At 48.4% G+C, this 17202-nt stretch overlaps 1 protein-coding gene across 2 annotated transcripts in view; it reads right to left on the minus strand.

Annotated features, from left to right (window-relative positions):
* Positions 1 to 16004, minus strand: part of CDCA7L (cell division cycle associated 7 like) — a 103569-nt gene extending 87565 nt beyond the window's left edge. Inside the window, exon 1 of one of the 2 annotated variants that reach the window (XM_063921783.1) lies at positions 15948 to 16004. Coding sequence is in view for 1 of the 2 variants with exons in the window: in XM_063921782.1 (XP_063777852.1) it covers positions 15723 to 15749 (27 nt within the window). In the remaining variant the exon portion in view is untranslated. The other variant, XM_063921782.1, reaches the window with a different exon arrangement.
* Positions 16005 to 17202: the final 1198 nt, after the last annotated feature.

Consider the following 17202-nt stretch of genomic DNA (forward strand, 5'->3'; position numbering starts at 1 on the left):
GTGAAGATAGTGTCTGCTGAGGAAGTCTGCTTCCCAGTTGTCCACTCCTGGAATGAACACTGCTGACAGTGCTATCACATGATTTTCCGCCCAGCGAAGAATCCTTGTCACTGCCGTCATTGCCCTCCTGCTTCTTGTGCCGCCCTGTCTGTTTACGTGGGCGACTGCCGTGATGTTGTCCGACTGGATCAATACTGGCTGACCCTGAAGCAGAGGCCTTGCCTGACTTAGGGCATTGTAAATGGCCCTCAGTTCCAGGATATTTATGTGAAGTGACGTTTCCATGCTTGACCACAAGCCCTGGAAATTTTTTCCCTGTGTGACTGCTCCCCAGCCTCTCAGGCTGGCATCCGTGGTCACCAGGACCCAATCCTGAATGCCGAATCTGCGGCCCTCTAGGAGATGAGCACTCTGTAACCACCACAGGAGAGACACCCTTGTCCTTGGAGACAGGGTTATCGCTGATGCATTTGAAGATGCGATCCGGACCATTTGTCTAGCAGATCCAACTGAAAAGTTCTTGCGTGGAATCTGCCGAATGGAATCGTTTCGTAAGAAGCCACCATCTTTCCAGGACCCTTGTGCACTGATGCACTGACACCTGCCTGGTCTTAGGAGTTTCCTGACTAGGTCGGATAACTCCCTGGCTCTCTCTTCGGGAGAAACACCTTTTTCTGTACTGTGTCCAGAATCATCCCTAGGAACAGCAGACGTGTCGTCGGAATCAGCTGCGATTTTGGAATATTTAGAATCCATCCGTGCTGTCGCAGTACTATTTGAGATAGTGCTACTCCGACCTCTAACTGTTCTCTGGACCGTGCCCTTATCAGGAGATCGTCCAAGTAAGGGATAATTAAGACGCCTTTTCTTCTAAGAAGAATCATCATTTCGGCCATTACCTTGGTAAAGACCCCGGGGTGCCGTGGACAATCCAAACGGCAGCGTCTGAAACCGATAGTGACAGTTCTGTACCACAAACCTGAGGTACCCTTGGTGAGAAGGGCAAATTGGGACATGGAGGTAAGCATCCTTGATGTCCAGAGACACCATGTAGTCCCCTTCTTCCAGGTTCGCTATCACTGCTCTGAGTGACTCCATCTTGAATTTGAACCTTTTTATGTAAGTGTTCAAGGATTTCAGATTTAAAATGGGTCTCACCGAGCCGTCCGGCTTCGGTACCACAAACAGCGTGGAGTAATACCCCTTTCCCTGTTGTAGGAGGGGTACCTTGATTATCACTTGCTGGGAATACAGCTTGTGAATGGCTTCCAATACCGCCTCCCTGTCGGGGGTAGACGTTGGTAAAGCAGACTTTAGGAACCGGCGAGGGGGAGACGTCTCGAATTCCAATTTGTACCCCTGAGATACTACCTGCAGGATCCAGGGGTCCACTTGCGAGTGAGCCCACTGCGCGCTGAAATTTTTGAGACGGGCCCCCACCGTGCCTGAGTCCGCTTGTAAGGCCCCAGCGTCATGCTGAGGACTTGGCAGAAGCGGGGGAGGGCTTCTGGTCGTGGGAAGAAGCTGTCTGTTGCAGTCTTTTTCCCCTTCCTCTGCCCCGGGGCAGATATGAGTGGCCTTTTGCCCGCTTGCCCTTATGGGGACGAAAGGACTGAGCCTGAAAAGGCGGTATATTTTTCTGCTGCGAGGTGACTTGGGGTAAAAAGGTGGATTTCCCAGCCGTTGCCGTGGCCACCAGGTCCGATAGACCGCCCCCAAATAACTCCTCCCCTTTATACGGCAATACTTCCATATGCCGTTTGGAATCCGCATCCCCTGACCACTGTCGCGTCCATAATCCTCTTCTGGCAGAAATGGACATCGCACTTACTCTTGATGCCAGAGTGCAAATGTCTCTCTGTGCATCTCGCATATATAGGAATGCATCCTTTAAATGCTCTATAGTCAATAATATATTGTCCCTGTCCAGGGTATCAATATTTTCAGTCAGGGAATCCGACCAAGCCACCCCAGCACTGCACATCCAGGCTGAGGCGATTGCTGGTCGCAGTATAACACCAGTATGTGTGTATATACTTTTAAGGATATTTTCCAGCCTCCTATCTGCTGGCTCCTTAAGGGCGGCCGTTTCTGGAGACGGTAACGCCACTTGTTTTGAGAAGCGTGTGAGCGCCTTATCCACCCTAGGGGGTGTTTCCCAACGAGCCCTAACCTCTGGTGGGAAGGGATATAGTGCCAATAATTTTTTAGAAATTAGCAGTTTTTTGTCGGGAGTAACCCACGCTTCATCACACACTTCATTCAATTCATCTGATTCAGGAAAAACTACGGGTAGTTTTTTCACACCCCACATAATACCCCTTTTTGTGGTACTTGCAGTATCAGAGATGTGCAAAACCTCCTTCATTGCCGTGATCATGTAACGTGTGGCCCTACTGGAAAATACGTTTGTTTCTTCACCGTCGACACTGGAGTCAGTGTCTGTGTCCGTGTCGACCCACTGAGGTAACGGGCGTTTAATAGCCCCTGACGGTGTTCGAGACGCCTGGACAGGCACTAACTGAGCTGCCGGCTGTCTCATGTCGTCAACAGTTTTCTGTAACGTGCCGACACTGTCACGTAATTCCTTAATTACGGCCATCCATTCAGGTGTCGACTCCCTAGGGGGTGACATCACCATTATAGGCAATTGCTCCGCCTCCACATCATTTTCCTCCTCATACATGTCGACACACACGTACCGACACCCAGCACACACACAGGGAATGCTCTGATAGAGGACAGGACCCACTTAGCCCCTTGGGGAGACAGAGGGAGAGTTTGCTAGCACACACCAGAGCGCTATATATGTATAGGGACAACCTTACAATAAGTGTCTACCCCTTATAGCTGCTTATATCTGTTATTTTGCCAAATAAGTGCCCCCCTCTCTTTTTTACCCTGTTTCTGTAGTTGCAGGATGCAGGGGAGATTCTGGGAGCCTTCCTACCAGCGGAGCTGTGTGGGAAAAATGGCGCTGTGTGCTGAGGAGATAGGCCCCGCCCCCTTCACGGCGGGCTCTTCTCCCGCTTTTTTCTGGAAAACTGGCAGGGGTTAAATACATCCATATAGCCCAGGAGCTATATGTGATGTATTTTTTGCCAAATAAGGTAAATTCATTGCTTCCCAGGGCGCCCCCCCCCCAGCGTCCTGCACCCTCAGTGACCGAAGTGTGAAGTGTGCTGAGAGCAATGGCGCACAGCTGCAGTGCTGTGCGCTACCTTATGAAGACAGGAAAGTCTTCTGCCGCCGATTTATGGACCTCTTCTTGCTTCAGCATCTGTAAGGGGGCCGGCGGCGCGGCACCGGGACCCATCCATGGCTGGGCCTGTGATCGTCCCTCTGGAGCTAATGTCCAGTAGCCTAAGAAGCCCAATCCACTCTGCACGCAGGCGAGTTCGCTTCTTCTCCCCTTAGTCCCTCGATGCAGTGAGCCTGTTGCCAGCAGGTCTCACTGAAAATAAAAAAACCTATTTAAACTTTTACTCTAAGCAGCTCAGGAGAGCTATCTAGATTGCACCCTTCTCGTTCGGGCACAAAATCTTAACTGAGGCTTGGAGGAGGGTCATAGGGGGAGGAGCCAGTGCACACCAGCTAGTCCTAAAGCTTTTACTTTGTGCCCAGTCTCCTGCGGAGCCGCTATTCCCCATGGTCCTTTCGGAGTCCCCAGCATCCACTAGGACGTTAGAGAAAAATATTTAAAAAAATTCTTCAGAGAAGATCCAAGTGTGACCAGCTCCCTCTGGGCACAAAACAAAAACTGGCTTGGAGGGGGGACATAGTAGGGGAGGAGCTAGTCACATGGTTATAAATTTAAAGTGCCAGCTCCCAGTTACTGCCTACTATTTCCCCATTGTATCTGCACTCCAGTGGCCCCTAGTGGATGAAGGAGAAAAAGAGAAGTAATTTATGAGCCGATTGGCTTATACTTTGGGGTCTATTTACTAAGCCTTGGACGAAGATGAAGGGCAGGGAGTACCAACCTGTTGCGGTACATCCTGCCACACCTCGCCCCCTGACACTAATCGAACATGTACTAATGTATGAGATTAGTGTTGCGCAGTACAGCTCTTGTGATCAGAGCCATCTTCCGCGATGCACTCCGTCCATGGATTTCCAGGTATCGGCCCCCGGGAGTCAGAGGAATGTGGTGGCTGCAGGGCATGCTGGGAAACACAGCGCGACAAGGAAAGGAGTCCATAGGCTTCTATAGGGTGACAACAAAAGCTGGCGTTACCACCTGTGTCAGTGCTCAGGCGGCCAGGGATTAGCACATTTGAAAATGCAGTAAACACAAAGAAAACTGGGTTTTTACCACGTTTGCTTTGGTACATCCCAACCAGTTCCTGTCATTTTTCAAACACAGCCTGTAACATAGCAGTTAGGAGCCGATTGGCTGGTACTTTATCTGTGTCCACAGCTTAGTAAATAGACCCCTTTATCGCTCTCCATGGATTGGTACATAGACCCCACTGTGCTTGATAAATGACAGCTAGAATCTGATTGGTTGCTATGGGCAACTTCTCCACTTTATTTCTCTTAAAGGTTTGCTACATCTCCCCTAAAATTACAAACTATTCCAAATACACGCCACACATAAAAACAGAAAGAGCATACACAAGCTGACGAAGCAGGTGCACCGGCGAGGCCGAGAGCAGAGGACCATGCTCATGAGAGCTTACAGGGCACTCAGCATGTCATACTCCAGCTTCTGGGGAACTAGCCATCCCAATGGTGGGAGAACATGATGGGATATGTGGTTCCACAGCAACTGCAGGGCCGCATTCCGAATACCCCGGGCTCACAGTCTAGAGAAGGGGTAGGCAACCTGTGGAATTCCAGATGCTAAAGCCAATATTCAATTATCTGCGGTGTGCGTCCTGCTGCACACATCATGGAATACGGTACTCCAACCTCACCAATATTCCTATGCAAATCTATGAGTTGCGAGGGAAAACTAGCAATATTGGACAGTCACAAAATGCCATCACACTGGCACTTTACAGACCAGAATACCCCCTCCCCCCAAGTTGAAATGTTCATTCTCTGATCCTTAATGTTGTAATACCAAACAGGAAGCATTTTCCTAAAGGTGCCAGCATTCCACTGCCTGAGGTTGCTACATGCAGCCCTTTTTCCAGGGACTCTGCAATAAAAAGAGCAAATAAACAAAGCTCATTGCCTGTAATTGGGAGCTGGAGGAGCCAATCGCAAACCCCAATCTCTTATTTGTGACATGATTGGGTCCTCCCGCTAACAGACTCTGCCTAGGTGTTTGTCCAGGACTGTGACAAACCAAGCAAGGAGCTCTGATTGATATGGCAACACCACACAACGCATTGCGGTGTGATGGCTCCAATGTCAGTGGTCTGTCCCATCATTAACATGCTTGTACTAACTCACAGGAGGTTAGCAGCCACGTCTGCTGCTGCTAGGGATTGCCATGAGAAACCAATGGTTTTCAACCATTGAGGTTTCTGATCCGATGTATATCCTTTCGCTATTTAATGCTGGTATTGTGATGCTTCCACCATGGTGTCAAAGTCAGAAAAATATCTCTATGCACACTACCATATTTGCACCTCACACAGGTCCGTGCTGCGCATGCGTACGCTCTCCCGTGCGTGCGCATACTCACAGTCGCGGGCACCCGCAGGCGCACGGTATGCGTATTTACGGTAGAGTTTATGTGATCGCAGCGTGCGACTCAATCGTTACATATTTTCAGTAATAATAAGATTTTACTTACCGATAAATCTATTTCTCGGAGTCCGTAGTGGATGCTGGGGTTCCTGAAAGGACCATGGGGAATAGCGGCTCCGCAGGAGACAGGGCACAAAAAGTAAAGCTTTTTTTCCGATCAGGTGGTGTGCACTGGCTCCTCCCCCTATGACCCTCCTCCAGACTCCAGTTAGGTACTGTGCCCGGACGAGCGTACACAATAAGGGAGGATTTTGAATCCCGGGTAAGACTCATACCAGCCACACCAATCACACCGTACAACTTGTGATCTAAACCCAGTTAACAGTATGATAACAGCGGAGCCTCTGAAAGATGGCTTCCTTCAACAATAACCCGAATTAGTTAACAATAACTATGTACAATTTATGCAGATAATCCGCACTTGGGATGGGCGCCCAGCATCCACTACGGACTCCGAGAAATAGATTTATCGGTAAGTAAAATCTTATTTTCTCTATCGTCCTAGTGGATGCTGGGGTTCCTGAAAGGACCATGGGGATTATACCAAAGCTCCCAAACGGGCGGGAGAGTGCGGATGACTCTGCAGCACCGAATGAGAGAACTCCAGGTCCTCCTTAGCCAGAGTATCAAATTTGTAAAATTTTACAAACGTGTTCTCCCCTGACCACGTAGCTGCTCGGCAAAGTTGTAATGCCGAGACCCCTCGGGCAGCCGCCCAAGATGAGCCCACCTTCCTTGTGGAGTGGGCCTTAACAGATTTAGGCTGTGGCAGGCCTGCCACAGAATGTGCAAGTTGGATTGTGCTACAGATCCAACGAGCAATCGTCTGCTTAGACGCAGGAGCACCCATCTTGTTGGGTGCATACAATATAAACAACGAGTCAGATTTTCTGACTCCAGCTGTCCTTGCAATATATATTTTTAATGCTCTGACAACGTCCAGTAACTTGGAGTCCTCCAAGTCACTTGTAGCCGCAGGCACTACAATAGGCTGGTTCAGATGAAATGCTGACACCACCTTAGGGAGAAAATGCGGACGAGTCCGCAGTTCTGCCCTGTCCGAATGGAAAATCAGATATGGGCTTTTGTAAGATAAAGCTGCCAATTCTGACACTCTCCTGGCAGAAGCCAGGGCTAGAAGCATGGTCACTTTCCATGTGAGATATTTCAAATCCACCTTTTTTAGTGGTTCAAACCAATGAGATTTTAGGAAGTCCAAAACCACATTGAGATCCCACGGTGCCACTGGAGGCACCACAGGAGGCTGTATATGCAGCACTCCCTTAACAAAGGTCTGGACTTCAGGGACTGAAGCCAATTCTTTTTGAAAGAAAATCGACAGGGCCGAAATTTGAACCTTAATAGATCCCAATTTGAGACCCATTGACAATCCTGATTGCAGGAAATGTAGGAATCGACCCAGTTGAAATTCCTCCGTCGGAGCACTCCGATCTTCGCACCACGCAACATATTTTCGCCAAATTCGGTGATAATGTTGCACGGTTACTTCCTTCCTTGCTTTAATCAAAGTAGGAATGACTTCTTCCGGCATGCCTTTTTCCTTTAGGATCCGGCGTTCAACCGCCATGCCGTCAAACGCAGCCGCGGTAAGTCTTGAAACAGACAGGGACCCTGCTGAAGCAAGTCCCTCCTTAGAGGTAGAGGCCACGGATCTTCCGTGATCATCTCTTGAAGTTCCGGGTACCAAGTCCTTCTTGGCCAATCCGGAACCACTAGTATCGTTCTTACGCCTCTTTGCCGTATAATTCTCAATACTTTTGGTATGAGAGGCAGAGGAGGAAACACATACACCGACTGGTACACCCAAGGCGTTACCAGCGCGTCCACAGCTATTGCCTGCGGATCTCTTGACCTGGCGCAATACCTGTCCAGTTTTTTGTTGAGGCGAGACGCCATCATGTCCACCATTGGTCTTTCCCAACGGGTTACCAGCATGTGGAAGACTTCTGGATGAAGTCCCCACTCTCCCGGGTGAAGATCGTGTCTGCTGAGGAAGTCTGCTTCCCAGTTGTCCACTCCCGGGATGAACACTGCTGACAGTGCTATCACATGATTCTCTGCCCAGCGAAGAATCCTTGCAGCTTCTGCCATTGCACTCCTGCTTCTTGTGCCGCCCTGTCTGTTCACATGGGCGACTGCCGTGATGTTGTCCGACTGGATCAACACCGGTTTTCCCTGAAGCAGAGGTTCTGCCTGGCTTAGAGCATTGTATATTGCTCTTAGTTCCAGAATGTTTATGTGAAGAGATGTTTCCAGGCTCGTCCATACTCCCTGGAAGTTTCTTCCTTGTGTGACTGCTCCCCAGCCTCTCAGGCTGGCGTCCGTGGTCACCAGGATCCAATCCTGTATGCCGAATCTGCGGCCCTCCAATAGATGAGCACTCTGCAACCACCACAGAAGAGACACCCTTGTCCTTGGAGACAGGGTTATCCGCAGGTGCATCTGAAGATGCGACCCTGACCATTTGTCCAACAGATCCCTTTGGAAAATTCTTGCGTGGAATCTGCCGAATGGAATTGCTTCGTAAGAAGCCACCATTTTTCCCAGGACTCTTGTGCATTGATGTACAGACACCTTTCCTGGTTTTAGGAGGTTCCTGACAAGCTCGGATAACTCCTTGGCTTTTTCCTCCGGGAGAAAAACCTTTTTCTGAACCGTGTCCAGAATCATCCCTAGGAACAGCAGACGAGTTGTCGGTATTAACTGGGATTTTGGAATATTCAGAATCCACCCGTGCTGTTTTAGCACTTCTTGAGACAGTGCTAATCCCATTTCTAGCTGTTCTCTGGACCTCGCCCTTATTAGGAGATCGTCCAAGTATGGGATAATTAATACGCCTTTTCTTCGAAGAAGAATCATCATCTCGGCCATTACCTTTGTAAAGATCCGAGGTGCCGTGGACAATCCGAACGGCAGCGTCTGAAACTGATAGTGACAGTTTTGTACAACGAACCTGAGGTACCCCTGGTGTGAGGGGTAAATTGGAACGTGGAGATACGCATCCTTGATGTCCAAGGATACTATAAAGTCCCCCTCTTCCAGGTTCGCTATCACTGCTCTGAGTGACTCCATTTTGAACTTGAACTTCTTTATGTACAGGTTCAAGGACTTCAGATTTAGAATAGGCCTTACCGAGCCATCCGGCTTCGGTACCACAAAAAGAGTGGAATAATACCCCTTCCCTTGTTGCAGAAGAGGTACCTTGACTATCACCTGCTGAGAGTACAGCTTGTGAATGGCTTCCAAAACCGTCTCCCTTTCGGAGGGGGACGTTGGTAAAGCAGACTTCAGGAAACGGCGAGGTGGATCTGTCTCTAATTCCAACCTGTATCCCTGAGATATTATCTGCAGGATCCAGGGATCTACTTGCGAGTGAGCCCACTGCGCGCTGTAATTTTTGAGACGACCCCCCACCGTCCCCGAGTCCGCTTGAGAAGCCCCAGCGTCATGCTGAGGCTTTTGTAGAAGCCGGGGAGGGCTTCTGATCCTGGGAAGGAGCTGCGTGTTGCTGTCTCTTCCCTCGACCTTTGCCTCGTGGCAGATATGAATAGCCCTTTGCTCTCTTATTTTTAAAGGAACGAAAGGGCTGCGGTTGAAAAGTCGGTGCCTTTTTCTGTTGGGGAGTGACTTGAGGTAGAAAGGTGGATTTCCCGGCTGTAGCCGTGGCCACCAAATCTGATAGACCGACTCCAAATAACTCCTCCCCTTTATACGGCAAAACTTCCATATGCCGTTTTGAATCCGCATCGCCTGTCCACTGTCGCGTCCATAAAGCTCTTCTGGCCGAAATGGACATAGCACTTACCCGTGATGCCAGTGTGCATATATCCCTCTGTGCATCACGCATATAAAGAAATGCATCCTTTATTTGTTCTAACGACAGTAAAATATTGTCCCTGTCCAGGGTATCAATATTTTCAATCAGGGACTCTGACCAAACTACCCCCGCACTGCCCATCCAGGCAGTCGCTACAGCTGGTCGTAGTATAACACCTGCATGTGTGTATATACTTTTTTGGATATTTTCCATCCTCCTATCTGATGGATCTTTAAGTGCGGCCGTCTCAGGAGAGGGTAACGCCACTTGTTTAGATAAGCGTGTTAGCGCCTTGTCCACCCTAGGAGGTGTTTCCCAGCGCTCCCTAACCTCTGGCGGGAAAGGGTATAATGCCAATAATTTCTTTGAAATTATCAGCTTTTTATCAGGGGCAACCCACGCTTCATTACACACGTCATTTAGTTCTTCTGATTCAGGAAAAACTATAGGTAGTTTTTTCATACCCCACATAATACCCTGTTTAGTGGTACCTGTAGTATCAGCTAAATGTAACGCCTCCTTCATTGCCAAAATCATATAACGTGTGGCCCTACTGGAAAATACGGTTGATTCGTCACCGTCACCACTGGAGTCATCGCCTGTGTCTGGGTCTGTGTCGACCGACTGAGGCAAAGGGCGTTTCACAGCCCCTGACGGTGTTTGAGTCGCCTGGACAGGCACTAATTGATTGCCCGGCCGTCTCATGTCGTCAAACGACTGCTTTAGCGTGTTGACACTATCCCGTAGTTCCATAAATAAAGGCATCCATTCTGGTGTCGACTCCCTAGGGGGTGACATCCTCATATTTGGCAATTGCTCCGCCTCCACACCAATATCGTCCTCATACATGTCGACACACCCGTACCGACACACAGCAGACACACAGGGAATGCTCCTAACGAAGACAGGACCCACTAGCCCTTTGGGGAGACAGAGGGAGAGTTTGCCAGCACACACCAAAAGCGCTATATATATATCAGGGATAGCCTTATAATAAGTGCTCCCTTATAGCTGCTTTGTTATATCAAAATATCGCCATAAATGTGCCCCCCCCTCTCTGTTTTACCCTGTTTCTGTAGTGCAGTGCAGGGGAGAGACTTGGGAGCCGTCCTGACCAGCGGAGCTGTGAGGAAATGGCGCCGTGTGCTGAGGAGATAGGCCCCGCCCCTTTTCCGGCGGGCTCGTCTCCCGCTATTTAGAAAATTTAGGCAGGGGTTAAATATCTCCATATAGCCTCTAGGGCTATATGTGAGGTATTTTTAGCCTTTATAGGTACTCATTTGCCTCCCAGGGCGCCCCCCTCCCAGCGCCCTGCACCCTCAGTGACTGCTGTGTGAAGTGTGCTGAGAGGAAAATGGCGCACAGCTGCAGTGCTGTGCGCTACCTTTAGAAGACTGCAGGAGTCTTCAGCCGCCGATTCTGGACCTCTTCTGATTTCAGCATCTGCAAGGGGGCCGGCGGCGTGGCTCCGGTGACCATCCAGGCTGTACCTGTGATCGTCCCTCTGGAGCTTGATGTCCAGTAGCCAAGAAGCCAATCCATCCTGCACGCAGGTGAGTTGACTCCTTCTCCCCTCAGTCCCTCGCTGCAGTGATCCTGTTGCCAGCAGGAATCACTGTAAAATAAAAAACCTAGCTAAACTTTTTCTAAGCAGCTCTTTAGGAGAGCCACCTAGATTGCACCCTTCTCGGCCGGGCACAAAAATCTAACTGGAGTCTGGAGGAGGGTCATAGGGGGAGGAGCCAGTGCACACCACCTGATCAGAAAAAGCTTTACTTTTTGTGCCCTGTCTCCTGCGGAGCCGCTATTCCCCATGGTCCTTTCAGGAACCCCAGCATCCACTAGGACGATAGAGAAAATGTATTTTGTAGATCATGGTCCCTTTGATAGATTCTGAAAGTTTAGTTAACATAGCATGTTCCTGAACAGAGAGATCCCTCTTTGTATTGTACGAAGGGTCTAACAGGGGTCATACAGTGGTGTTTGGTACCCATCGGAAGAGTATTTAAATAGCAATATTCCGGTGTTGGTTTGGAGCGGATTAATCGCTCGTGCGAATAGTTATGGACATAAGAAGTTTATGTCCATTTACTATTATTTGTTCTTATTTAGTCATGCGGCGGGAAACTCAGTATCCCACCCACCTGAACAGTTGGAAACAGTCACAACCCACCTGTATGAATCAACCTATGACCTTTTGTTATAATGCGAAGCCGAATTCCTATGAACAATGAGATTGTAGGGACCATTGAATTGTATTGTGTGTGGGGCATAAATAGGCAGGCCGACCATATCCAGTTCACTCTCTTCAACGGTTCTCATTGCTGATAATCGGGAGCTGGATATCGAGGCGCATGCGATCGTTTCCCCTTGTGCGTAAGTGTTTCTCCGCAACTATATTGATCTTCTTGTTATTGTGGGCCAATCTCTCTCAAATTCTCTCTCTCTCTCCCCTTCTCTCTCTCTCACTCATTTTCCCTTAAATTGTATTGTATTGTATTTCCTGTGTAGTTATCTGGTTAGGTAGTCTATGTTATATTGTAGTGTATGACTTGTATTGGGCCAGATGTACTAAGCTTGAAAAGTGATAAATATCACTGTGATAAAGTACCAGCCAATCGGCTCATAACTGTCATTTTTCAAACACAGCCTGTGACATGGCAGTTAGGAGCCGATTGGCTGGTGCTTTATCACAGTGATATTTATCACTTTTCAGGCTTAGTACATCTCCCCCAATTGTGTTTAACTCTTTTGCAAGTATAGCATTCATAATATATATTTTAGGCGTTGGACCCTGAGCACGGTATCGGTGTGTTTCTTATAGTATTAAGTATTCTCAGAGCGTCGGTGACGCTCAAAAAAGCTTTTAAGGTAATAAGGTTATACTGTGTTGCATTTACACTCTAACATTACACTAAGGTTTTACTGCACAATACACTGTTTATGGTTTAGATACAAAGGTTTAATATAGTGAGCGTCAGCTCCGCTGGTGATCTCCTCGTGGTCCCGAGCGTTCGCTACGCTATAGCGAATCATTACTTTAGTTAACAGCCAATAACGTGCCTGCCTGTGATCTCTTGGCCGTGAGTGAACGTGACGCTTGAGCGTCTCGATCACGGCAAAGCGATTGTTACGCAACTAGCGTACCCTTACGGTACTTCATATGTAGATAGCGTACAGTGTTCTTAGACCTCATAAAGGGTATTATATACGATAAATATTTAGCTTTATCAATGGCATGCTTCTTTCCAAAGGCTGCTGATGTCACTCCTTCTGCGTGCACCAACACCTGGGTCCACAGCAGAACACTTTTAAGCATTCACAAACTACGGCGTTCCACTGCGTCTGCACACACACTAGCAAACATCAAATGGTTAACAGGGGATGGTGGCATTGCTGAAACTAGGCTATGGCGTCCTAGCCAATGTTGCATTCAAAAAAGCCAAGGGAGTAGCAGGAATGCAAAGCACCACCGCAGTGACGCAGCCATGCCCCATGTCCTGATCCAGACTTTTGCAATGTTAAGACACCTGCCCCCAAGAGCCCACAATGAAAGTCATCTCCCAAAGGTTTTGGTAAAGCAGCTTTATGCTAAGGAGGAAAAGTTTCTCATTCAACCAATTTCATAGTGATAGTACCATAGTAATAATAATCTAACATCATAGTATAGAATTGTAAAGAATTTCAGGGCAAACAACACATAGCCCCACTGCAGTTTGCAACAATATCTATACAAGGTTCAAGTTCAGCTTATGAGGTTAGTATAACTAATCCGCTTCAAAACATCAATAAAAATATTTATAATATGAAGTTAACTAATTTAAACACTTAACCCCTTCAGTGGCGAGTTTTTGGAATTTGGTCACACCTCCCAAGGAAGGTTTTTATTTATTTTTTACCTGCACATTGCCAGGGGTTTTATGCTCTGGGATCCATGTTTGTTGCCTAGGGGCAGCTAGGGATGGCCATTGAAATCAATCGATGGTCTATGACCGATGTCAAAAACTTTTACCATCGATGGTTCAGTGCTGTCATTTATTTTGTGTTTTTTTTCTCCCTAAAAGTGTCAGGGCACGGAGCTTAGCTCTGCCCCCTGAAACCCACGCCCGCTCATCCACCCACATGTGTACTGTAAATCAGGGATGACCATCGATTGCCCTCCCACCGGGCAGCACTAGCCCGCCAGCACTGACATCCTTTCCTCTCCTCCTCCCTTGTACTCCGCTCAGCTGGCGGAGTTTTGCGGAATGACGTGATCGCATCATGACATCACAGCGCGATTGCGTCACCCACCGGGCTGGCCGAGCGGAGTGTAAGGAGGAGGAGAAGTGGCATGCCCGGAAAATTTCCAGAGTTGCAGTCTGCACTGCGCAGCTGGTCCCGGAAATTCATTGCAACATCCCTACTTATGCACAGCTTTCTTGGGGGGTGGGGGGATTTGGGGAGGTACCCGCTAATACTGCAGAGAGCATTTGCAGGGACAGAACATTCTTACAAGCTCTGTCCATGCATGCGTTTATTGATACATCCATGCAATGTATACACTAATCGTATTGCGAATTTGGCTGATTTAACCATGACATCCGTATCTCACATGCTGGGTTGGGGACGCCACCGCCAACACATACCAAGGCGGTGCTTGGAGATATGATCCTATGCAGTGAACGGATGTCAGGTCACATGAACCCTGCTCGCCCGTTTATACTGCACAGCGAGCTAGGCTGAATCCGTATTCAACCCTGCTCGCTACCCAAGTTGAAAAACCAGGTTGCTGCGCGTTCACATGCAATAACCCGGGTTATTGCTGACAGTATGAAAGGGGTATTAGTTTACTGAATAAAGCCGGGTACACACTATACGATATCGGCCATATCGTCTAATATGTACGCCTAATATGCGCGTCCCCAGCGCCGCTAACGTCTTTTGCCCAGCCCTGCTGCAGGGTCAATCAAAAGATATTGCTAGTGATGCAGCATGGCATCCCCCTACACTTGCCAAGGTAGGGTCCCATCGCCGTATACAGTACATCACTCAAATCTAGTACGTACCCGGCTTAAGTGTACTGATGTCCTGAAGCAATTTAGTTATGGTAACCTCAGGGGGCTCCATGTTCTGAACTTGAACCTTTATACAGCTAAGCAAATGGAAAAATAAAATAAAAAAAATAACAGATTTGATAGCACTAATGTACAATAATCTTATGTAAATTAAAAGCTAACCCTGCTGCTCACCTCTATGGGGGGAATTCAAGTTTTTTGCGTGCCAACGGCCATCTACACCCTCCCTCGATAGCTTGTGTAGCAGTGTTTATTAACACCATATGCATGCACCTAAGTAATTTCGCTCTGGTCACCTCTTCCATAAAGAGCGGTCCCACATGATGTTCTGAGGACTTCTAGGTGTATTATGACCAAGGAATACCACTGTGCATGCGGATCGGTCAGACAGTCGTTGTTTGGGAGGGGGGGAGCTGTAATTATTATTAACAGCTTCTTAAATAGCGCAGCAAATTCCGTTACACTTTACAACTGGACACAATAAGATAAAACTGGGTAAAAACAAACAGTCAGAGGTAGGAGGGCCCTGCTCGCAAGCTTACAATCCTATGGTGTAATATCCCTTGTGATCTTTCTCTGGTGACTCGTTGAAAACTCCTATATGGATACATTGCTTTCTGGAGCTTGGTACATATGGGGGTTGCGCAAACCACAGCCAAGCAATATTTTTCGAAGGTTTAACAGCATTTTCTGTTAGTACAACCCCCTCCCTCCACGTTGACCTGCAGAAACTACTTCACTGCAACATAATATCTCTAGATTTCAGATGGAAATAGCATTATCCAGGTAATCACAGAGCAGCCATGGATCATGCAACCTGCACAATGCTGGAGGTAATACCCAGCACTATGTAAATATAAGCAGCGGAGCAGCTAGCTACAGGGATATAGGTTATGTATACACACACCTGCCTAAAGCACACTGGTGATAAGTCACTTATAGTGGGGAATAAGTATATTGGCAGCACTCAGAGCACCACTGCTGCTGCCTGCAATACATCCCGCACAGCACACAGGCTTCCGCTCCACTGGCGCCAAATCCCTAGCACAGCCCCTGGCCGCACACGTGGAGTAGTCCCGGGCGATCCGGGTGCAGAAGCATAAGTAAGCACTGGGGATTCTCACCTTTCCTGCAGCTGCTGCTGAGTCCATGGTGACGGGGGTCCAGAGGTGTCACACACACCGTATAGGGGGGAACAGATGCAGCCTCCTGTAATTAACACAGGCACACTCTCCGCAGCCGCCTCCAAATCTCGGCGCATGCAGGGTGGGAGGAGAGACAGCATTGGACGCCCCCTCCCCAAAGTGAAGGCACTCACACCACACCCACCTCGGCTCGGGCTCACTCACCCCAGGACTGCACCAGCACGAGTGCTGCTGCTGCTCAGTGTTCTCTGCAACATTGAAATGACATTAGTTTCACTTTTAGAACAATTTGTAGAAGTAATCTCAGCATCGTCATTCCTCTGAATAATCCCCATGCAGAGGCATCTAGCTCCATCTCATGCAGTTATCAGTCATCATGTGTTGCCATCTGTGTCACCAATGCCATGTGTCTATTATTTCCACCGACAGACCCAGGTCATTAGGATTTGTCCATGGAAATTACTAAGAAGTTTCAAGTATTTAGCATGCAACAAATGACATTATTACAAGCAAGATCAATAGAGAGAGACAAATGAAGCGGTGTTCTTCATATGTGATTTGATGAGAACGTATCTTAAAAAAAGTAAAGCTGAGTACACACAAGCCGATACATCGCGAGCCAGCCGGCTGGTGTGTATGACGTCACTCACAGACATATTGTGTCGGCCCTGCAGTACAGCCGTTGCTTGATATATCTGTAGATGTATCGGCGCATTTGGCTGTGTGTACAAGTGACCCGCCGACTGCCTGTACACTGGTTGTAGGGACTAAGGGATCTATTTATCACCGACAGGTGATAAAATCACCCCAACTCGGTCTCGCACTGGTATAATTGATTACATCGCAGGGATGTATCAATTATCGCATGCAGGTCCCTGCGATGACACTCCGCAGCATCATCGCGGTATTTTTCGTAAAAAATATCCCGATGTCCTGCTGTGCATGCGCCGCCATCGCAGCCGCGGCCCGGTTGACCCCCATGCGCCATGCTTACCCCCCCCCCCCCCCCCCCGCAGCAGATCAATATACTTACCAGTCCAGGGAGCCGGTCCGCGTTGCTTCTGCTGGGCTGCCGGATGATGTATCCTGTGTGCTGCGGTGACCCCCGGTGCTGTAAAGTGCGCTGCCACTTTGCAGTGTCACTTTACTGCACCGGGGTCACATTGCAGCATATGGGGGTCCCGGCGTCTGGCAGCGCTCAACGGCTCCCTGTAGTATGTTTTTTTTTTCCTTTTTTTTTTCTTTTTACACTTTGATCAGCTTGCGTGTCCATCGGTATCGCAAGGCTAGGTAGACTGTGCAGGCAAGTCAATCTTGACTATCTAGTATACTATCTGGTAGTACAAAGTATAGTCAAAATTGGCACTTAGTCAAAATCGTATATAGACAAAATCAAAAGTACAGATAGTCAAAATCGGTGCTTCTGGGCTCTGGGGGAGTTCAAGGGAAATTGCAGTCA

Source organism: Pseudophryne corroboree, chromosome 5 (genome assembly GCF_028390025.1).
Source record: "Pseudophryne corroboree isolate aPseCor3 chromosome 5, aPseCor3.hap2, whole genome shotgun sequence".
Lineage (NCBI taxonomy): Eukaryota > Metazoa > Chordata > Amphibia > Anura > Myobatrachidae > Pseudophryne > Pseudophryne corroboree.